At 26.2% G+C, this 25,249-nt stretch overlaps 1 protein-coding gene across 1 annotated transcript in view; it reads left to right on the top strand.

Moving 5' to 3' along the window:
* Nucleotides 1-238: 238 nt before the first annotated feature.
* The window catches only part of LOC127278986 (receptor-type guanylate cyclase Gyc76C-like), an 87,278-nt gene continuing 62,267 nt past the window's right edge, over nt 239-25,249 (top strand). The window contains exon 1 of the mRNA XM_051301007.1: nt 239-704. Coding sequence (XP_051156964.1) covers nt 294-704 — 411 coding nt within the window. The 5' untranslated portion in view covers nt 239-293. The remainder of the gene's footprint in view (nt 705-25,249) is intronic.

Raw genomic sequence — 25,249 nt, 5'->3', positions numbered from 1 at the left:
ATACTTGTTTTCCTTATGAATCAAGCAGCATATTATATACTAATACATATGTTAAATTATAAACTATATCAAGATATAGAAGCTAAGGTCGAGACACGATTTTGAGGTTAGGTGAATTTCATATACTTGATATAGAAAATGAGTTTAGAAATTTTTGTAACATAATATTTCAATTTTATAGATTTGAATATTGTTGAAGGAAATAATTAAAAATGATAATTAATTAGAGATTTGTTGTGTTGAATGTTTCAGGTGAGCGGGAAGGGAGGCGCTGACCGGTGGCGGCGGCGGCCATGCGCCCCGGCCCGCCAATCACGAGCCGTCGCAGGCCTCCCCGTCGCCAGCAGCTACCGCCGCATCGTCTCAATAGATCCAAGTCTCAAGTGCAACAGATTAAACGGCAATTAATCATAAACAATAAAGCCTTTTTTCTGTTGTTCCTGTTGGTTTCTAATCCGATTCTTGCCCTGGCAGAACCGCCGCCTGCCAATGCACTTCCAGGTCTTGATACCAACGATCAACAACAGCAACAAAGGAAGTGCTTCTCGTCGGACGGGGGACAACGTTATAGCTTACCGATGTCAGAGGTCGCACCACGTAAACAACAAAATCTAACTATCGGTTATCTGACGGCCGCTAAGGGTGTCATGAAAGATCGAAAGGGACTTGCCATCTCGGGTGCACTCTCTATGGCTCTAGATGAGGTATGTTTGTTGATGCTTTTTTTAAAATTTTTTTTTAAAACGTGTACATATTGCCTAAACACTTTAAAAACGCATGTTCCCCAGCTACGTAAACCTGACAGCACCAAAGCATCGGATCATGATGGGACCTAGTTAACAATTTAGGGCTAATTTAATGCCACAAACAAAAAATTTTGGCTCTTTATTTAAAAAAAAAATGCATGGTGCTGTCAGCTTTACTCAAATCTGGAAGCACCACTGCTGAAAACCCCTTTAAAAAAGACAGAAAGCAAAATTTAATATCAGGAAAATTTTCCGCTTAATTACGGCTCCAAGTTTCTAAAAAAAATGTTCTTCTATACTTAAATTTTGAAAAAATAACAAAAGGACAAAATTTTTACTTTCAAAATAAAATTTGAAATACCGCTAAAATACAATTACAAACATTTTTATTTGTTTTTATTTAAGAAAAAAGATAACAAACACACAAAATTAAGTTTCTCTATTCAAAAAATTAACACTTCAATAAAAAAAGGTTTACAGGTTCAGTCAAAATTATTAATGAAAAACATTACCTAAGCAAGAAAAAGGGCAAAACATTTACTCATTTTCAAATGCACACCTGTATACATTTTCGACACTTTACAGAATATAAGCTTATACAAATGTTAGTTAAAATCCTTATATAAATTGAAAAAGGTTTATGAAAGGATATTTACAATTAAATTTTAATTTTTGGATACATTCATTTAAACCAGTTTTAAAGTTTGCTCTTTTTGATATCCTAATAAAGAAGGCTCAATTAATGTTAACGTCAACAACAAATTATTACTACAAATTTAGGGCTTTTTTAAGAAACATTAAAGGTTCTACTACACTGAGAGACTTTTTGCACCGTAACAGACTTTCGATAGACGGCTGCGGAGCATTCTATAGCGGTCAGCTATGAAACTACGTTTTTGGTCTGCAGCCGTACAATTTTTGGAGCGTAGCTGTCCAAAAAATTGACGGCCGAAAGGTTCATTTTCATTTTTGGGCAGTCACGATACAAAATTTAGGATGCAGCGCACCAAAACCTATAGTGGCGCTGCAGTCACACACGTAGTTCTGATGCGGTGCAAAAGGTCTCTCAGTGTACAGTTACTTATTTTTAACTTGGAGTCCTAAACTGAGAGAAGAAAAGCACAGAATCCGTACTGCGACAAACGCCGGCCATGTAAAATGGATGTCAGTATCCGTTCTTTAGTTTTGTTCAGTTTGTGTCGTTCATAGTTCAGATACTAAGCTCTAGCAGCGCGGCAGCGGTGTGGACTAAGTTATACGGAATCAAATATATAACAAAGTTTATTATCAACACACTTTTTAATTTTATTAGATGTCAACAAGCATTTTCCATGTTCAAAGTATGAATAAAATTGATGAAAGTGGAAACTAATTTTCTTCCCCAAAAGAATAACATTGTGTCGTCTGTTTGTTGTCCCTCCAGGCTTCTGACGTCACAAGTGACAGAGCCTAATATGCACAAAAAATTCAGTTACTACCCAACTCTGCTTTCGTGCAACAATACAGACGTTGAGTTGTAATTTCCCAGTTCTGATTATTTATGCACTGTCGTCAGCTGTCAGTTGTATTAGTCAAAGATATTTTTATTAATAGACAATAATTATAGGAAAAATATGTCCACGTGCAATTACTTATTTATATAAAATTTGTGGATTTAATAAGTTAAGTGTAAAATAACTAATATTTTTGTTAAAATTAGACAGTTTACTCAAATATGACATCCATTTTTCTAGTAATATTTTAGTAACATTTTTATCCATCACAAATTTATCCTTTACCCTGTATCCTAACGACTTTTATCCTCTATCTTTACAACTTTTTACCCTCCTTTTTTTCTGTGATACGAAATTAAATTTTCGATATTTTAGAAAGAAAAATCAGAGTTTCTAAATAAGTGCTCCGGCGATTATTTTCATTTTTATTGCAAAATCATCTGTTTACACTCTAGAATCAAAATCCACAAGAAAATCCCAGGTGCAAAAACCTTTGGGTTAAATCAGTTTCAAGCTCACCGTGCGTTAGCGCACTTAAAAATTATCTATAGGTTTAAAAAAGAACAAAACTTAAAAAAGTATCACATTACATTTCCTTTTACATTTTATAAATAAAATCATTTATTTGTATTTTTTATAAAAAATTAAATGTTGCTTATATTTTATTCATTGTTGGAGTTATATATTATTAAATAAAATATCAAAATGAATTCATCAACAAATAAATTTGCAAGCTATTGGATGCGAATCTAGGCTTAAATATTAATAAATAAATGGAATAATAAAAGTAATATTTAATTAAATTAATAATGATTGATTACAAACGTTTATTTTATTTATTTTAAAACATTTTGTTTACATATTAATTTCATATGAAAATTGATTTTATTAAAAAGTAGAGGTATATTACATAATAATTCTGTCACATAAATTATATATGTAAAATAGAAATCAGTCACTCACTGATAGGAATTCTCTTATATAAAAATAAAAAATATATATAAATAGAACCGATCTTAAAAATATTTTCATAAGATTGGTCTCTTAGAAAAACGAATTAATTTTTTATTTTTCTGTATATATATAAAACTCTTAGAGTCAAGGAACCTTTAATTTATTCTTTCTTGGAATACATTTTTAATGAATATTTTTTTGTATTATGTCGTTTATGAATATATTCTATATACTATATATTAAAATAGAAATACAAGAAGACCAAATTTTACGAAATGTAAAAATATCCAAAAAGAATCATAAATTTTAATTAATTATTATTATAGATTCGTGAAATGTGAAGAAAATGAAAAGTTTTATTAAAAATTCTTTATTTGTGTGAATTTTATAAATATACGTATTTTATTTTTAGTCTGCCTTTTATTTTCCGCGATTCTGAGAAATATTGTTCAATTTCTTATAGTCACTTTTATATTGAAATAGAAAAAAAACGATGTAAATAATTTAGAGAAAAAAATTTCAAATTTTTAATCGAATGTAAATCAAATTTTTCATTGTTCCAATTCAAATAGTGTCAAAAAATTATTGTAGATATATTCAAAAAAAAGTATTTAAGGTCAGTTAAAATTTTCGTTCATTTGACTTCTTAAAACGGGAATTATTGTATAAGTATTTTAAGAAAGAATTTGTAATTAGTATACACATTCTTTTGTTTTTAAGCTTAATTACCGAAACAACAGTTTTTAAATGAAACTTCTTTTATAAAATGAACAAAATAGTTTTGTTAATATACATATACATTAAACCTTATTTAACTTATTGCAATTATAAAAAATTGTTACTTAACTTAGATGACACATTTAATTCGACTTCAATTTTTTTCTCTGTCAAAAATAATTTTATCAATTCAACATTAAACAATTTATTAATTTTTTTTATTTATTATAAGTTTATTATTAATTTAATTATTATTATAGTGACTTCATGAGAAATTGCATGCTTTTTTTAAATTTAGCGCCATTATCGACGTGTCGCTCTTGTTTTACTTTCACCGCGCGCGAATTTAAAGTTTATATACTCTAGATATATATATAGGTAAATAGTTCTCCGCTATTTGGACCTAATTTGATTTTAATAAGACACAATCAACATATTCATATTACCAATAAATTCTTTTAAAAAAAAATAAAAGTTGGAAATCCCATATTGAAGGTTTATGATTAACTACAATGTAACGTGTAATTATAAAATAAATATGATTCATAGATTTGTGCATTAGACTTAACAATTACGAGCAAATTACAATTCCAAATGAGGATTCTAATAACTAACTCAACTCTCTTAACCCATTAACGTATCAGCTACACCCTTTCCATGATATATTATCACATCTCGTAGCAGGGCCGTATTAAAGATTAGCCTTCAGGGGGGTAAATGTAAAATTCTCGGTCATAATTTATCCAGCGTGAGGAGAGAGAGAGAGAAAAAGAATCGTGGTATATTAAAGTTGAGCGGGCAAAGGGGATTCCTTAATCACTTGTTTAATAAGAAACAGGCGTCCTCTCTTCTTCTTTCATTCTTCTTGGGTGGGTTTTATATTCCTTGGCTAAAAATAAGTCTTCTCTTGCTTCACGGTGAGTTTGCCACCCAGAGTAGCCGCCCCTGGGCGTATACCTACCCTCTCGTTACACACGTATATATATATATATATATATATATATACATATAGACCAGTTAGCCAGGTTCGACGACGCGACGCGTTCCTTTTCGTACTTGGATATATATTCGATTCCCACGATCGTACGAGAGTGCTGGTGGTGCAAAAGCAGCCGTGAGATCGCCTTGGTCGTTTGCATGGTTACGCCAAAAGAAAGCAGTTTGTGTGTATGTGTGTGGCTTGCAAAACGACTCGCCCACCATTTAGGTATAGTCGATACTCGATTCGGAGGTTAAAAATACAAGCCCAGTATTATTCGCTGGTCCGCCCACGCGTGCCAAACCAAACTGCGTAACCGTGAGAAGAATTTATGAAGTTCAACTTTGCAAACGTTTATTAAAGCAGAGGGGACTCACTAGAAAAAAAATAAAAGAAGAATACACTCTTCATGATCATAAATGATAAAAACTTTGAATAATTTTCATTGCTAGTAACTCATCAGTGTTCTCAATGTAATTCTTCTTTTTTTTGCAGTTTGGAAAAAGATGCTTTAATCTATAGTTCCGTATAATCCGGAAGTAGGTTTAAAGAATGCTTAAGGATGGAAACAGTCTTTTGTAGATAACTTAAAAAAAGACAGTTTTTACAATCAAAAATCTTTGAAATGACTACTACATTATTGAATAAAATGCGAAAACGCAGTTTTTTGATCAATAGAAGAAAAAGTGATTTTTATTAAGCCAGTTAAAAAGCAGAATTTTGTAAGTCACCAAAAAAATAGTTTTCCAAATCAACAATTTTCGAATTCATATTTACATTATTAAATAAAGTACAAAAACACAGTTTTTTGATCAGTAGAAGAAAAAAAACTAGAAAAATAGTTTTGCTAATCAACAATCTTTGAACTCACATTAACAGTATTAAATAAAATTCAAAAACGCAGTTTTTTGTTCAGTAGAAAAAAAGTGATTATTTTGTATCTGATAGATAATCAGACTTTTGTATAGATCACCGGTAAAATCAGTTTTCCAAATCAAAAATTTTTGAATTCACATTTACTTTATTAAATAAAGTGCAAAAACACAGTTTTTTGATCAGTGAAAGAAAAAGTGATTTTTATTAAACCAGTTAAAGAGCAGAATTTTGTAGATTACCTGAAAAATAATTTTGCTAATCAACAATCTTAAAATTTACATTAACAGTATTAAACGAAATTCAAAAACGCAGTTTTTTGTTAAGTAGAAGAAGATGTATTTTTTATTAGTCTGGTAGATAATTAGACTTTTGTAGATAACCAAAAAAACAGTCTTCCTAATAAAAAATATTTGAATTCGCATTTACATTATTAAATAAAATGCAAAAACGGAGTTTTTGATTAGTAGAAGAAAAAGTAATTTTTATAAATAAATAAATAATTTAAAAGGATTATAAACCATTATTTTAAAAATAATGCAGTTATTTTGCTATCGCAAACAGAAGATATAGTTGTATTAACAATTTTTCAAATTTTTTTTCTTTTTAATAAGGAAAAAGACGATTTTGTACAAAAAAAACAAAGAATTTCGTCAGTGTGTGTACTATAAAAAGTAATGAAATATTATTCCTGAAAAGCGGAAATTCAGTAACAGAAAATATCTCAACGCGCGAATTTAACGTTTATATTGGTCTATTGCCAAAAAATTTGTAATTACCACTCATTTCTAACGTAGCAAAATACTCCGACAAACCATTAAAACGTCATTATATAAAAATGAGAAAACAATGACAAAGCGCTTTTATTAAGAATGATTTATTGCATTTCATTAATATTTTCAAAATTTTGCATAACATATATTTTGAGTAAAATTTACATGAAAACTAAAAAATTAGATCAAATTATTTTAAATAATATATATAATATTTTAGAAACTCATGGTATAAGTTTTGAAAAGAAGGAAACAAATGTGAAATTAAATACATTGAACTTGATAAATTGATTGAATAGACATAAAAATGTATATTGTTTTATTGTATATCGTACCACTATACCATGCAAGGTTGTAAAATATTAAATTTTATTCAATTTTCTCTACTATAATATAGCATATATATATATATATCTTTTATCTTTAAGAAAAACAAAACAATAATTTTACAAAATGTGACTGATTTATTATTGTATATAAAACGAAATCTGCATGAACTCTTGACGAGAATCGAGAAGTCACTTCGCAATAGACTGAGAACTGCAAAACTATCAGCAGTTTATCATATATAAACGGTATATATGTGTAACGATACCATATGTTTACTGGACGAGGAGCTGATTTTGTACACTCACTCAAGCGTGTATATATATATGCTTGTTTGATATGCTCCGGTTTAACTTCTTTTTTTACGCGCTTTTGATAAAAAGAAATAAGTGAAATGATTATATTCTTTAGTAAGTGGACATATTGAGTCTAAAACTAAATGCTTTGCATGGACACGTGTATAATATATTATAAAATATTGTGTATATATATAGTATACGCGAGAGATACCTTTTTACAACAACGTCGATGTAAGTGTATACTCACGTTGTATAGTAGTATATAGAAAGGTACGGGAAACGAGTGAGTTTACGGCCGTTTATTTATATGCTTTGATGTGCTATGCAAGAGTAACCACAGAGATCGCAATGTCGCACTGCAGCTTGAATAACAGATTGATAATATATATCTATATTTGTGTATTTATTACACTTACTGAAGACAGTTGCAACTGTGGGTCGACAATTATTATTATTATTATTATTATTATTTGAATCGAAAGAAAAGAGAACATTGGTCCTTCATTTTCGCATATATTGCATTTTAATAAATTTTACATGCTCTTGCAATTTTTAAGATATTTGCTTCCTTTTTTTTGTCATTGCGTGAATCATTTATTTATGACTCAATTTTAATTTTTAATTTCATCAGAAATAATTCCCTGTTTTTTTTTACTTTTTTAATATATACTTTGAATCTTTTCTGTTGATTTTTCTGTATATTAAAGAAATATATTATTTTCTTCTGTATATATGTAAAAAAAGTTAGCTACGTTAGCTAAATCCAATTGCTTATTTAAAGATCCTGTAACTATATGATACCTTATAGAAAACTATAAGTTTTTACATTAATTTAATGAAAAATAATCATTAGCAGCTGAAAAATAGCATTTCGATATGTCCTAACCTATAAAATATTACAAAAGTAGAATTAATTTAAATTAACCAAATAATATTCTTACATTAACAACAAAACTTACTATATGTTTTTGGGGTTCGAAATCAAGGTCTGTTTAACCCCAACAATTTAGGATTCTGACATAACCTCAAAAAACCCTACACGGAGAGAAATAGATAATACTGGGTACTATCTAGATAGTACCAGGTGCCATATTCGATCTTACATATATACGGACAGCTATCTAGATTATATTAGTTGCTATCCAGTTTGTAAGTAGTAACATCTTGATTGTAGTGGGTAACAGAACCATACTTTTTGTAATATCTTTGATAGTACCGAGTAGCATAATGTTGGTACCGGATAACATCTACTTTTTACCATCTTAAGATCATAAGTTCTAACTATCTATTTCTCTCCGTGTAAATTTGAGTTACAAATCCAGTATAAAAAATTCTTTCTTATCTGGGAGTTTAACCATGTTAACTATACTTATATATTTTTTGGGTTCCTGAATCAGAATCCGAAGCACCCCATCACTTCAGACTTTTGTCATAACCTCAAAAAAATGTTTTTTTTTTTGAGATTGTCAGAATCCTAAAGTGATGGGGTTAAATTGGCCTCAGATTCGGATACAAGGACCCAAAAACATAAAGTAACCATAGTCCCCAGATGAGAAAAAAACACTTTTTTTTATCCGTATCTCTAATTTAGGGTTTTTTAAGGTAATGCCAGAATCCTAAACAGATGGGGTTAAACAGGATTCGGAATCAGCGACCTCAAACACATATGGTAATCATATAGTCAAACCCCCAAAATAGAACATTTTTATTTTTTTGTGTGGCTGTATATTTTAAAAAAGAACGTTTAAGTAATTTTTTATTTTTTGAAAAAAATATATATAATTAAAAAAAATTGTAATAAATATAAAAATATGAGTTTATATCACTCATATTTAGTAACTAAATTTTAATTACCAATTTTTGTTAAAATGAATAATTTTAATATCATTTTTGTAATTATCTGCTTAGTTATAGTGTATTAATTTAATTTGAAATTGTAGTTTTAATTGATAATGAATTTCATGCAATGGTTGTAGTGTATATATATTATAATTACACATAGTTTAATTTAAATGTAATTAATTTTATTTAACAAGTTGAGAACTTTAGTGAACTAAAATAACTCTAATGATCGGAAGCTGCTTAGTCATTATCGTCATTGCTTTTAATAGTTTTAATAACACAAAAAACAAAATATTGGAATAAACCTCTATTCTATAGTTAAGAACTTTTTTTTTTTACTTTATTAATTATATTTATTATTTTTGAACTAAATTTTGTAATTGACATTTAGAATTAAATTTTTGGCATATTTTTAATTGCATCTTGTTTATTTTAATTCTATATATAAATTATGTTATCTAGTTTTCGCTACTTTAATTATCTCTGAAATAAATGTTTTCCTGGAAAATTACTGTGTTTTTTCTATTTTTAAATACAAAGAAACATTTCGGTTCTATTTATTTTCAACTGACATTTATTTTTCTAACTTTTTAATTTTGAAGAATAGAATTTGGATAATAATAATAATAATAAAATAATAATTAATATTAAAAAGGGATTATTTAGCTATGGGCGAATGAAAAATTCAGATCTCTTTGCAATTAAAAAAAGAAAAATTCAGTAGTTGTCCCTGAAGTACATTTTAATCGTCTCTGACAATCTTTCGCGACGGGTGGGCGCCCTTCAATCTTCAATCACTCGAAAACAAGTCGATTTTAACTTGTACAAGGCACTCTGCCTGCCAAGGTAAAGGAAAGAGAGAGAGAGAGAGAGAGAGAGAGAGAGAGAGAGAGAGAGAGAGAGAGAGAGAGAGAGAGAGAGAGAGAGAGAGAGAGAGAGAGAGAGAGAGAGAGAGAGAGAGAGAGAGAGAGAGAGAGAGAAATCAGTAAATTTCTGACCATCCTCAACATTTCTCACATTTTTTTTTACTAATATTGAATGCTTTTTTAAGTATATAAACTGTAATCATAGTATAAAATTTTTTCATTTTACTATATATACACGGAGAAAAAGAAAAAGTAATTTTTACTACTTTCAGAGTAAAACTGGACCAACTCGAAGTTTCTGCGCATCTCTGGCAATTTTTACTCCAAAAATAGTAAAATTTATTATTTCTGTAGTAAATTTTACTGTTTCCGTAGTAAGTTTTACTATTTCTAGAGTAAGTTTTACTATTTTTGGAGTAAAAATTGCCAGAGATGCGCAGAAACTTCGAGTTGGTCCAGTTTTACTCTGAAAGTAGTAAAAGTTACTTTATAAAAGAAATCTTTTTTCTCCGTGTAGAACAATTAGTTTCCATTTAAATTTATTAACTATTTTTACATTGTAAAATTGATTCTAATCACTAAATAATAATTTATACAGGTCGCTAATCACCATGTTGTAGACGCGACCTTAAATAATCTTAATAAAAAATAATAATAATAGGTAATAATTATAATTTTTGAAATATAAAAAGTATAAATTTTAAATAAATATGAAAAATAACTTAAAAATTTACGTACATAAATGTAGAAACTTATGTATATAATTATTATAATATAATATATTATTATTATTAATATGAATTGTTATTATTATTTTTGTAAATGTAAAAAATAAACAAAAAAAATTCAGTTTTTAAGAAAAAAAAAATTTTTTGTACATTATTATGGTGCATGTTTTTAAGAGTTTCTGTTTCTCAAAAATATTAACTCGAGAGAAAATAATAAGATGAAAACGAATATGGCAAATATACAAAAGACTTCCGCGTCATAAAATCGCAACTAAGAGATAATATTTTATATTTATAATAGTTTTGGCGCAAAACTTACAAGTTTGAGCGTGACAAATGAAAAGACATTTGTCGGTGTGTGGAAAAAAAAATGGAAATTTGTCTTTGACAAAATTATTTGAAATAAATTTTGTCAAAGACAAATTTGAAAAAAAATTTGTAAAAAAAAATAATTACATATAATAGAATTATTTATAATAAAAATTTTAACTAATGATTTTTATGGGATAATCCTGCGTTCCCAAATTTTGATTCAATGGAAAGTTCAAACAAATTTTTTCCTGACACATTATTTATATATATTAATAAAGAAAAAAAAATCAAAACTTTAAATTTAAAAAAAGTAGGTAAACTTTTGCAAGAGACCCTTTATACTTAAAAAAAATTGGTTTAGCTCTATATAGATTGAAATTGATAGTGGCTTTTAAATTAACGTCAACACTTGGGTAGAAATCGATCTTTTCTCTCCGCCTTATTGGAAAAAAAGAGTGTTTCCTAACACGAGTGTATTTGGTATATATATATATATAAATGTATCGCATTTCGCCTTTCCTAAACACGGAAATCCGGCTTTGACGGTAAAACAAGATAGATACAGTTTATAGTTGGGCAGCGAACTGAAAAAGGATTTATTGCACGTGCAACGGCGAAACTTTTCACGCGGCAACAATTTATAATTTCAAGCCTCGTAGATTCGACCCTCTATAACATGTAAATTGGTGAACACACCACAAAAAAAATTTGGCAAAGGAAAAGTATTGTTTGTTGGAATTCAAATTTGCATAATAACCTATATACCAGTTTACTGATATATATCGCCGAATCTTACGTTATATCGGTTGTCTAAACACATATATAATATAACGAGTGAATAAACTTTACGTCAATTTATTTATCAATAATATTTGACATTTTATGATAATTTAATAATAATAAATTAATAATAAATTGATAATAATATTAATTATATAATAATAAAATGCTTGGTATGTCCTTCTGTACTAACTTGAAGTTGGCCTTTTCTGATTTCACGTGTTTTTTTTTTTTTTGAATAGTTATCTTATGACGTGTCAAATTTTGACAATTCTGTTTCTCAATTTTGCCAAAGTTGTTTAATTGTATTTCCAAATTTTGGAATAAGTTTCTTTAAAATTCCAAATTCGAAAATTCAATTCACGAAGCTGAAATACACAACGTTTACCAACGAAATTTTTTTTGTAATTTTGTTATTAAAATTTTAGATGATTTCACTAAAAATTTATTAGAAAATGCGGACAAAATACAATAATTTGAAAATCATTTTTAATTGAAAAATGGTTTCAGATAGTTGAATTTTCAAAGAATATTATTAAAATAGTTAAAAATAATTGAATTTCCTTAGAGTTATAATTGAAATTATTAAATTTCAAAAAAAAAATTTTCGATGGAAAATTTTAGAAATAATTAAATTTTAGATGCTTTTAAATTCAAATTATTGAAAATTCAATTAATTTTGAATTCAAAATTTTGAGAATAATGAAATTTTATTTGATTTTAAATTTGGAAAATAATTGAATTTCAGTTCATTTTAAATTGAAAATTTTTGGGAAATAAGTAATTGAATTTTAATTGAAATTTTGGATAATAATTTAATTTAAGTTCATTTTTGATTGAAAATTTGGATAATTAATTTTGAATAGAAATTTTAGAAAATAATTGAATTTTATTTCATTTTAAATTGAAAACTTGGTAAATAATTAAATAAATTGAAAATTTTTGATAATTATTGGATTTTTAATTGATTTTGAATTAAAATTTCGGGTAATAATTGAATTTTAGTTTATTTTGAATTGAAATTTTTAAAAAAATAATTCAATTTTATTGTGATATTTTTTTTAAAATTATAAACAATTGTTAAATTTCATAAAAATTTTAATTTAAAAATAATTTTAATATAATTGAATTTGTGATGTATTTCATTAAAATTATTAAAAATAATTAATTTAGTGAAGAATCATTTTAGTTTAAAATTTGTTAAATAATTGAATTGAAGAAGATCTGAAGAAGATCTACATTTTATACTAGAAAAATGTATTTTATTTACATTTTTTTCAAATGTAAAAAAAAATGTCGCATTTTATTAAAAGAAGTCGATAAAAGTCGTATTTTAATTTGTCCGAATTTTTATTTCTACTAATTTTTAATTGATAGAATTATTAAGACGCCGAATTTTTATTTGTCCGAAATTGCAAATAGCCGAAAAATAACAATCGAAAGAAAGATTTCGGCGCCATGTTAAAAATTGACCAATCACAGTTTTCTTGATAATTTCTAATTGCGTCAATTTTCAAAAATTGGGCCGAAATCAATCTGTCGATTGTTTTTTCGGCCATTTATAATTTTGGACAAATGAAAATTCGAGGTCTGAAAAATTCTATCAATTAAAAATTAGTAGAAATAAAAATTTAAACAAATTAAAATTCGGTGAATTGGAATTTTTGTCATCTAAAAATTCGAATCACATAAAATTCAATTGAATGAGAATTCTGTTAAAATAAAATTCGATTAAATTAATATTCTTTTAAATAAAAAGTGTCATGTAAAGAACATTATTGTAAAATGAAAATTCTGCCAAACAAATATTAGGTAGCTAAAAGTTTTGTAATGTAATGAAAATTCGTGAAAAAGAACATGATTTTTATGAGATAATCATACGCCGCGATTGTTAGTCGTGAACAATATTAATAAACAAATTAACGATGTAGCTTTCCTTTTGTTTGCCCTATTTTGCGAAATTATTTTTATTCTAAACAAATAACCATTTTTACCATTTTTTTATTTCTAACTTGTATTCTATTTAAGATTATTACATATACAGTGTATAAAACACTTGATAATAATTTTGAAAAATCTCGCACGCAGGGGGGATCGAACCCAGGAACCTTGGAACGCGAGCCAAATACGTAGATCACATAACCACGTTGACTTACAGGTCTTTTACATATAACACTTCTTTTTGAATATTAATACTGTATTACCTACTGTTTGTGATAACAAAGGAACTACATTACGTTAAAATTAAATAATTAATTATAATAAATTACATTATTTAATTATAATTACATTAAATAATAGTTTATAATTCTTTTAAATAATTTGTTTTTAAAAAATCACAGAATAATTTGTTTTAATTGTTAATAAATTAATTAAATAATTACAAATAAGTCAGTAGAAAAGAAATAATTGTTAAAAGTGAATTTTTTGTTACGATTTAATTAAGTTAGAAATTTTAATTCTGCTTTTTTTAATTTAAAATTTAGAATCTAAAATTTAGAATTGATTCTATTGCAAATATAAATTAATTTAAATTAAATGTCAATTGCTTTAATTTTGGTTTTGTTTTGTTTTATTCTTTTGAAGAGGATTTCTATAATAAAATATAAATTAAAGATTGTGAAGTTAGAAAGTATCATAACACAGAAACTGGTGTGTCACTTGTTAGTTGCCAAGAATGCAGGCTAAAATACCATTATCGTAACTGCGTGCCAATTACCACTCTATATCGCTTTAATATCGCGCTATGTAATTTTGTTAGAATATCTAAGCATATCATAAGCATGTACATAATTTCTTAACATTGCAACAAGCACACACAGGAAGACTTATGACAATTATTATTATCGAACACCTGTTAACCTATATATATAAAAATGAAAATTCAATATATAAAAATTCATTTATTAGCCCTAGGTGTTTATTTATATATATATATACACACAATTTTCCATGTCGATATAATTATTTCAATAACTTGACTCATAATCTTAATATTCAAATTTATTGGTACGTGTGAATATATATATACGCTCTTATGCAGTCGTATACGTTTTATTTACACAATTAACAATAAAACTTTTTTCTATATTTAAAAGTATCACCGTAACTATTTTGAAATATTCTACATCCAAAAAATAAATACATATAAATAAAATATTTTAATGAATTTCTCACATTTTTTTTTTTTTTTTTATTTTTTTTTATATTGTATATTTTATTTTGAATTGACCACATGTTATAATGGTAGAAGTTGTCACAAAATATTCAGAAGAAGAATTACCGATGAAAATTCTCTTCACAGAATTTTTATTTGTCAGAATTTTTATTTTGCTCGAATTTTCATTTAACATAATAGCTATTTTAAAGGATTTTTATTAGGTAGAATTTTCTTTCAGATGAATTTTCATTATTGTTCGAATTATTATTTGATATAATTTCCATATAACCGATTTTTCATGCTACATAATTTTTACTTAACTGAAAAATCATTTTAAAAAATTTCAAATTGATAGAATTTTCTTTTGTCCGAAATTGCAAATGGCCGAACATACAATCGACAGAATTAGCCACAAGATTTAAACATTCAAATGAACAAAATTTTTTTTGCAACTTCTTTAAGTACGAATTTTATTACAAAATATTGTTTTAATTATCTAAAAAAAAGATATTAATTTAATATTTGTTAAATTTACTATTTTATTTTACATTGACATTATAATATTTAATAATTTATAGATTGAAAAAATATTTTGTTCATTTGAACGTTCAGAAATGTTGGCTCATTCGACAGAAAGATTTTGGCGCGATTTTTAAAATCAACCAATCAAAAATTATCCATAAAATTGTGATTGGTTGATTTTAAAAATCGCGCCGAAATCTTTCTGTCGATTGTTTGTTCGGACATTTGCTGAAAAAATTCGGACAAACAAAAATTCTATCAATTAGAAATGCTGTTAATTGATTTTTCGGTTCAGTAAAAGTTATGTAGTGTGAAAAATCGGTTATTTGGAAATTATATCAAATAATAATTCGAACAAATTCCGAAATTCAATTACTTTTTACACTATAAAAACACCAGTTTTTGCAGTTTAATGACTTTTATAGTATTCTTCAAAAATTCAATTATCTGATAGCATTTTTTAATTATAAACTTTTAAAGTTCAATTTTTGCCTATCTAATAAATTTTTCAGCAACAGAAATTACCAAAACTCTCAATCAAAAATCACTTGAAGTTCAAATTATATTTAAAAATTTCACGGAGAGAAATCTGCTGCGATTTTTGCTTGGATGAGTAAATTACTTTAATTACATGGCACGACACTTGCATTTTTAGCATAAATTCAAGTATTTATTGTAAAAATAGTATCTAAGCAAAAAACACAAGTCACGGGTGTTAATTTTGCATGAATTTCACATAAAAACTGCAAAGGGGACATGCCATAAAAGTATTAGATCCTCTCTTATAAAATTTGCAAGAATGCCATCTGATTTTCAGGTGGAATTTATACAACACAATCTTACCTCCGTATACACACAGCATTTCACACACACAATCCTTGTATGCTGGTGATTCCGAGGAACGGAACGCACAATGCGCACGCTCGTCTTTTACTATGCGTTTTTAACCGCGAAATTTAAAATAATTTTATTTAAAATTTTTTTTTCTTATTGCAACACGTATAAACACTAATTCTTAAAGTTATACATAATACTGTTATTTTATAAACTTTAGATGACGAAAATAAACGAGCACATTTTTTTATCACTTGAAAGTTGAATATAAGGAACGCGAACTCCGTAGCGCGCATAGATTGTGCGCCGTTCCTCGGAATCAACGCAGCATATAATATTTGTGTGTGTGTGTGAAATGCTGTGTGTATACGGAGGTAAGATTGTGTTGTATAAATTCCACCTGAAAATCAGATGGCATTCTTGCAAATTTTATAAGAGAGGATCTAATACTTTTATGGCATGTCCCCTTTGCAGTTTTTATGTGAAATTCATGCAAAATTAACACCCGTGACTTGTGTTTTTTGTTTGATACACTCCATTACATTAAATACATGAATTCATATTTAAATTATTCCAGTCTTAAGCTAAAATTGTATCGAAAAATGACTTATGAAATTAATAAAGACTGCACAAGCAAAAATCGCAGCAGATTTCTCTCCGTGTTGAATTGTAAATTTTCAAAAATTCAATTATTTTAAATAATTTTAATATTTCTTTAAAAATTCAAATATTTAAAAAAGTTTCAATTAAAAATTCTAGAATTAAAATTGTTGTCAGAAATTAAAAAAAAACTACAGTAATTTAAATTTGCAGAAAATTTATTTCAAATTTGTTGATCATTAAAACTGAAAACTGTGCCAAAATTTTAAATTCGAATAAATTTCTCAAATCAGACTCTCAAAAAGATTTAAAAAAATGGAATTTTAAGAATTTTTTTTTTAATTTGTCCTACTTAATTAAAATTTTGTAAATTTGTTTTAATTCGATTTTGAAATATTCGAAATAAATTTTCTTGATAATATTCCTTTAGAATTATTCTTATTAAGGGATTAATAAAATGAATTTTATATCTAATAACATTAGTTGCATAATTATCTCGCAGAATTATCATTTATATATTTATATACGATAATGTTAGAGGCATTACATAATTTTATGTGGTATGTCCGCGACCTACAAGAATGCATACAAATATCTTGTACGTGACGCGATTCGTAGACTAAAAGACTGCATTCATTTTGTTCGAATATGCCTAAAAATATAACGACAACAACATTGTATAAACCATATATGGGTCATTCTTTCTCAAATGAGCAACTCAAAAATTAAAATTTATTTCATCGACTTAAAACTTTAGTAAATTTTTGTCCAATAGAGGGTAAGAATTTCCTAAAAATTATGGAATATTTAAAACAAAATTTGTAGAATAGAAATTGAAGTTTTGACTAAAAATTAAAAAATTTAGAAAAAGACAAAAGAATTAAAAATTTGTTCAAATAAAATTTTTTTCTATCATTGAAAAAAATATGACAAAATAATTAAAAGTTGATTATTTGAAAATTAAAATCCGTAGGAATTTATAATCCCAAGTAGAAATATCCGTAGCTCGCCGTAATTAAACACCGGCATGGTACTGATCCAATACTGGCTGTCGGTATTGACTTTCAGTACTGGCAGTGTACTGACTAATACACCGAATCAGTACTATGTCGGAGGTAAAAAAATATTAAAACCAGTACTGGCAGTACACTGTCATTCTCACCGAATCAGTACTATGTCGGTGATAAAAAACATTAAATGAAAAAGTCTTTAAATTATTCCAATAGGTAGAAAACGATGATTTTTTATTTTAAAAAATGTATATTAATTTCTTTCGAATACTTTCCCTCAAAATTTTGGATGTAATTGTAATGTATTATTATATACCTATATAAAATATATTTATGTTTTTTTAGTTATTTTAGTACTCATTGAAATATGTGCATTAAGTTATTTATCATGCATACAATAACAATAAGTTGAGAATTTTTTTCTAATAGTTTTAAAAATAAAGCAAACGTAATTTTTTCACTGTAATTTTTAAATATTATTAATAATTAAATATTAAATTTAAAAAATTTTTTACCATTCATATTTTACAGTTGTCTTTTATTAACTTATTTTTAATTATGTAATTCATCAATCATTTTTGTCTGTTTTAATATTATTTACGGTAAAAATAATTTATTAAAAATATTTAACTGAAATTGATATCCAGTTTTATTTCATTAAATCTTTGTAAAAATTGAAAAAATTTTGTGAGTTTAAAAAATTTAAGAATAAATTCATTTTATTTTCGTGATCAATAGATAATACAAACTTTGAAATCAAAACTTTTGTATTAGGTGAACTACTTCAAGTCAGCACTTCAAGCCAGCGCGGCTGTGCGGTATGCGTATCTGACTTGCGTTCTAAGGGTTTAGGGTTCGATCCCCCATGCGTGCGAGATTTTTCGTTCTTAGTTTTAAGTGTTATAAGTACAATATTTGTTCATGTGTAATATCAATTATTAAATAATTATTAAATTAAGTATAAGTGCAAAGTAAAAAAAATTAAATATTATGAATTTAAAAAAATAAGAAAATTTACAACACAAATTATTTTTTGTAAAATAATTTATTAAAAATAAAATAATTTAATTAATATAAATGATAATTATTATTTTAATTATTTATTGTTAATAATATTTTATATATTCTAAATAACATTAACTATTATTGGCTTCACATTACCTGTTGGTGGTAAAAATGGGAGTAATAAGCTAATAAGGATGAAATTTGCATTGGAAAGCGTGTTTTAGCATTTTGTAAAAAAGTGAGATTTTAAGTCCGGATGAGTACTTTGCCAGTATTATGCCAGTATTATTCTAGTACTACGTTAGTACTGGTGAGCGGGACAAAATCAGTACTGGACAGCGTTACCAGCCAGGGTTGGTCCACTACTGGCCCAGTACGGCAGTCAGTACTGTTATACTGACTGGCAGTGTTGGGTCAGTACTATGCCAGTGGCACATTTCTACTTGGGATAGTTCTACAAATTTGAAAATCTAAACATATTCAACCCCCATTATAGTTTGTGCAATTTTTTGTTTTTTAAATAAGCTAAAATTTTTAGTGATTTTTACATTCTCATCATAAATGAGAAAGTTTTCATTTTGGTCGATATTTTATCTCTCATATGGGACAACAAATTATAAATGTTTTTTAAGCAAAATCCAATTACTTTTAATTTTTTGACTTGGTTTGTTTGAGAAAGAATACCCCATATATAAATTATATATTAAAGAGATGTAGACTTGACCGTGAAAAATAACGGTAGCATATCGAAAAAAATATAGTTAGACCTCTTGCATAAACAATATGACATATACAACTCGTAATGATATTTATATATATAGTTATATCATTGTTCGTGAGATCACGTGCATTTTTATTAATACCTTGACTCACGCTTGCATTGTCGAATTATTACATGACATCACGATCTCAGAAATTACATTTTAAATAACTCAATGATTTTATCTCTTAAGATAAACTTAAAAATATTGCAAATATTCATAATTTATAATATATATATATGTCTTTATAAATAGACTATATATTTATATAATCTTAAATTTTCAATAATTATTCTTAATAAACTATACTGAAATTTTTTTAAAAGATAGAATTTCCTGTAGTACAATTTTGCATTAAGCCGATTTTTTTTACCTTTTATTTGGTTAAATTTATATAATAAAAATTAAATTTCTATAGGGGTGAATGATTATCCCATAAAAATCAATAAATAGAATTTTCATTTTAAAGAATTTTATTAGAAATAATTATTTTTTAGACAAATTTTCAGTTTTGAGAATTATCATTTGACACTCTCTAAATCTGAATTAGTGAAAATGTTTACTAATTTGAATTAGTGACTCACTTTTTGTTTCAGAATTAGTAAAATTTTACTAATTATTTGTAACTTTTACTAACAATTAGTCAAATTTAACTAATTCTAAAGCAAAAATTGAGTCACTAATTTAAATTAGTAAACATTTTTACTAATTCAGATTTAGAGAGCAGAATTTATTTTTATACGAATTTTCATTTAACAAAATTTTTAGCTACCAAATTTTTGTTTGGCAGAATTTTTATTTTAAAATAATTTTCTTTACATGACACTTTTTATTTTAAAAAATTTTAATCGAATTTTATTTTAACAGAATTTTCATTCATTCGAATTTTATGTGATTCGAATTTTTAAATGAAAAAAATTCCAATTCACCGAATTTTAATTTATGCCCAATTTTTAATTGATAGAATTTTTAAGACGTCGAAACAATATCGACGGAAAGATTTCGGCCCAATTTTTGAAAATTGACCAATTATAAATTATCAAGAAAATTGTGATTGGTCAATTTTAAAAATGGCGCCGAAATCTTTCTGTCGATTGTTATTATTCAGCTATTTGCAATTTCGGACAAATAAAAATTCGGCGTTTTAAAAATTCTGTCAATTAAAAATTCGAACAAATTAAAATTGGAATTGGTAAACAGGAACTCGAGAAAAAATTTTTTAAAATAAAACTGCAAAAAATTCCAATTGTTTATAACTTTAACAAAAAAAATTTTTTTGACGTAAAAATTTCAGGGACTTATTTTTACCATGTAAGGAGTCAAAAGAAATGATTTTTGATTAAAAAAAAAATTTCTGAATTTTAGGTGATCCGTTTGAGAAATTCTGACCCTATTTAAACTTTTATTTAGGCAAATTTTTTTGGTACATTTTCTATTAAACTAAACTTTAATTTTGCATAATTTTCATATAGCTTAATTGCTATTTAAGGGAAGTTTTATTTGGCTAAATTTTTATTGATCAAATTTTCAATATTAAAAAAATCTATTTCTTTGTACACAACTTCCATTTAGCCGATTTTTTATTTGACAAAATAGTAATGTAATTATAATGTGAATAATAAAATGTAAACATTTCAATTTTAGAATGATTTAAATTTCTCGCACAAATTAACTACTTTACCGACAGTTCATAGATTCGAAAATAGTTATGTTGGTGCACTGTGCCTTGAATTGATATAAATAAACTATTTTATAATACGATTTCGTTTTATTATAAATTCTACTAAATGGAAATAAGGAAAAATAAAAATTCTACTGTAATTTGATTTAAATAAATTGTTTCATAATTTGTGTCTAGAAAAAAAATAATTTTACGATTTCACTAGACTGAGTGGCACGAAATTTAAATTATATGTTTTCGCTTTTTTAGAATTACGAAGCAATTTTTCAAAGCAAGTATATCTAACGATAAAGAAATTATTTTTAGTACTTTTTTCTTTAATTTATCCTGTGTATATATGTATATTCGTATAATATTCTAAATATATTGTTAAAAGATTATAAATTCTTTTTATTCATGATAATTTCTTTAAAATTATAATCTAAAAAAATGAAAAATATGTTAATTATAATAAATGCAAGTTGGGTTAAATATAAATACTGTTAAAGAGAAATTCAGCCAAATAAAAATTTTGTAAAATATAAATTTAGTTTTATGTAAATTCTGCTAAAGATAAATCTGGCCAAATATAAAGTCGAGTAGAAAATGGAAATTCGTTTTAATAAAAAATTCTGCTAAAGAGAAATAAAAAAACGGTATAAAATAAAGAAAATTTGGTTAAATATAGAAACTTTGCCAAAATGGAATTAGGCTAAATAAATATTTAATTTAATAGAAATTCTGCTAAAAAGAAATAGGTATGAAATGAAAATTCGGTTAAATGAATATTCTGCTCAAAAGCAGAAATAAAATAAATTAAAAATTTTACTAAACGGATATTTGGTTCAAATATAAGTTTAACTAAAACTAAATATGGCTAAATAAAAAATCTGCCAAATGAAAATTCAGTTTTATATAAATTCTTCTAAAAAGAAATTAGGCTAAATAAACAATTTTCCCTTATAATATTTAATCTACTGAAACTTCAGCCCAATTGTTTGTATGTAATTGTATTTTTTTTATAGTAAAATTTTTGAATCTATGATGGGCCAACAAAAAAAATTTTGTTGGTATATAAGCAACCAAACTATTTGGTTGAGTGTTTTTTGTTAGGTCAACAAAAATGTTTGGTTGATCAAACAAACAGTTTTTTTTTGTAAAATTAAAAATTTTATTTGACCTTATTTCTTTTCTTTTTATCTTTTTTATTTATTTCATTATTTATTTATTATCAATTTGACATTGAATTTATATTTATCCAATTGAAATATTTGTGGACTTTGAAAAATCTCATCTCCGCCTGGGAGCTGAAAGCGAATCAATTAAATTATTTGGTTTTTGCAACCAAATTTTGGTTAGGACAACAAACGATCATTTGATTTTTTAGACCAAACTATTTTGTTGTGTTAACCAAATTATTTTGTTGTCGTAACTAAATTTCTATTGGAATTTAAAAATGTTCAACCAAATAATTTGGTTGGCCGAACCAAATGTTTGGTTGAGATAACTCTACGACTTTGTTTCAGCCAACCAAAATTTCGTTACAAGAACCAAAATTGCCTAATCAAACAATTTTGTTACAAACACTAAATTTTTTTTTCTCAGTGTAGATTGAGATGAACCCTTCCTGAGTTATATGTCTTTAGAATTATTGTAGACGATTGTTAGCATACAATTGATTCGTGTTGACCCAATATTGCAAATTGAAATTGATCAAACATATGTCCTCGGGGTCAATAAAACACAGGAGACAGTTCAAGTGTTACTAAGTTATAAGTTGACAATTGTCTGACATTTCGACTCATATATATACGATTTAAACATTTTAACTTAATTCACAAGTTCCTAAGCTAAAAATTGTTGAATTAAATTATAAATTACTTAATTTTATTTATATATCAAAAATACAATTATTATAGTCGGCTTTAACTCACTTGGAAAGATTCCCCGGAAAGTGCCCCCTGGAGGTTCTATCAGAATTCCGCCGGAACTTCCAACGTAATTCCGTCGGAATTCCATCGGAGTTCCAAAGAATTTCCGATGGGATTCTGACGGAATTGAGATAAATTTTTTTCAAAATTTTTAGAGTCCTAATTCCGTCGAATTCCGGAGAATCTTTCCAAGTGGAAAGTTTAAAAAAAAAAATTTTTTCTTGAATTTTTTTGTGCTTTAACCTCAAAATGGGTATACTATAATAATTCCACGATTCTTCTATATGCTGATGGGAAAGAAATTTGTCTTTTTTTTTTAAGGCGGCTAATTTCACTTAACATCATCTCATCATCTCCACGTGTAGCTCAACTACAAAGTAACATTCCATCACTCTCAGTTATATTCCGCAGGTACAAAAAGTAGTTTCTACATGGCTCGTTCTGACAAGCTGTTGTGGTCGACAGAAGTTTCCCCGTTGGGAGATTGCCGCGTTCGCATCATCAAAAATTCGACGACGAAAACGATATGATTCTCTCTCTCTCTCTCTCTCTCTCTCTCTCTCTCTTTCTCTCGACCCGCATTTCATTTATTGAATCAATTTCACGAAACTAAACTCCACACAATATCGTTGGTCCAGCAACATATATATATATATATACTCACTAATCATTTATTTAAAAGGCGCTGACTCATGTTTCTGAAAATTGAAGCAAAATTTTTCCTTATTGGTGGCAATAAAAAAAAAATTAATTTAATTAATTCTTTTTCCTATATCTCGATTTCAAAGAAGGGAAATTTTTTAAAATTTATCAAATTAGATATGGAGAAATAAGTTTAAAAAATTTTTTTTTACGAATTTCGTTGTTAATAAACTGTATTATGTAATACAGGATTTCTATAATGGAATACCTGGAAATGTCAAGGAATTTTATTGTGCTTCTTAAAATCATATGGAAATGTCATGAAATTTTTTTTTAAAATCATTAAAATTATTGATGATGTAACAGAATTTTCAATTTTCAAAAATTTTAATTTGATAATATTTTCGCGTAACTGAATTTTAATTTTTGTTTGTTTGTTTTTTTAATCAAATTGTTATTACAAGCCTCGGATTTTAAGACTTTTTTTCGACTTATTTTACAAAATAAAATTAAAAATTAATTAACTTATTAAATTTAAATTAAAATACCTATGACTTTTTTATAGTAAAACCGTTGTACCTATCTTTTTAAAAATATAATTATTTTAAAAATTTGAATCTTAAGTCTTTGCGAAAATTAATTATTTTCAAAAATTATTTAATAATTCAAATTTATAAAAAATTTAAATTTAAAATCCCCTGAAATTAAATTAATTCTAAGACCAAATTGATTTTAAATCAGGCAGGCGGAAACGTCGTTTATCTAAAATTTAGAAAAAAAAACTTTAAAGTGTTATAACTTTTAAAGTAATTTAGATGTCTCATTTTTTTTTTTTTTTTTTTTTTTTTTTTTTTTGATTTGAAAGAGCTTTCATTTTCCTTTCAAAATCCGTTGGAAAAAATTAAAAAATGTTCAAAACTAACAAAATAGCGGATATTTTAATAAAATAATTTAAATTTAATTCACACAAAAAATTTTTTAGCAAAAATAAGTGGGGTTTTTGAGTAATTTAAATTTAAATTATTTTATAAAAATATCCGCCATTTTGTTATTTTTGAACATTTTTTAATTTTTTCCAACGGATTTTGAAAGGAAAATGAAAGCTCTTGCAAATGCAAAAGGAAAAAAAATGAGACATCTAAATTACTTTTTATAAAGTTCTAACTTACTTATTTATTTGATTCAAATAAATTTTTATTTGATTTAAATAAAAAGTGTTATTTACGCCAAATAAATATGCTAGCAGGCTGCGAGACAAATATACGTTTATTTAACTCAAATATATTATATTTGGTTCAATTTCAAATAAAACATTTCTCTAGGTGTGTATATATTTATAGGTACTCTAAAATGGTCAAAAATTAAGGTTTTTTTTTACCACCTTGTACATTTTTAGGACCCAAATAATACAATAAAGAAAATACAACATCGTGCG

The sequence above is a fragment of the Leptopilina boulardi genome, unplaced genomic scaffold (genome assembly GCF_019393585.1).
Source record: "Leptopilina boulardi isolate dan_hultmark-lab unplaced genomic scaffold, ZJU_Lbou_2.1 LbouV2_213, whole genome shotgun sequence".
NCBI lineage: Eukaryota > Metazoa > Arthropoda > Insecta > Hymenoptera > Figitidae > Leptopilina > Leptopilina boulardi.
The sequence above is the reverse complement of the archived record's forward strand: the minus strand, read 5'-3'. Positions and strand labels throughout refer to the sequence as shown.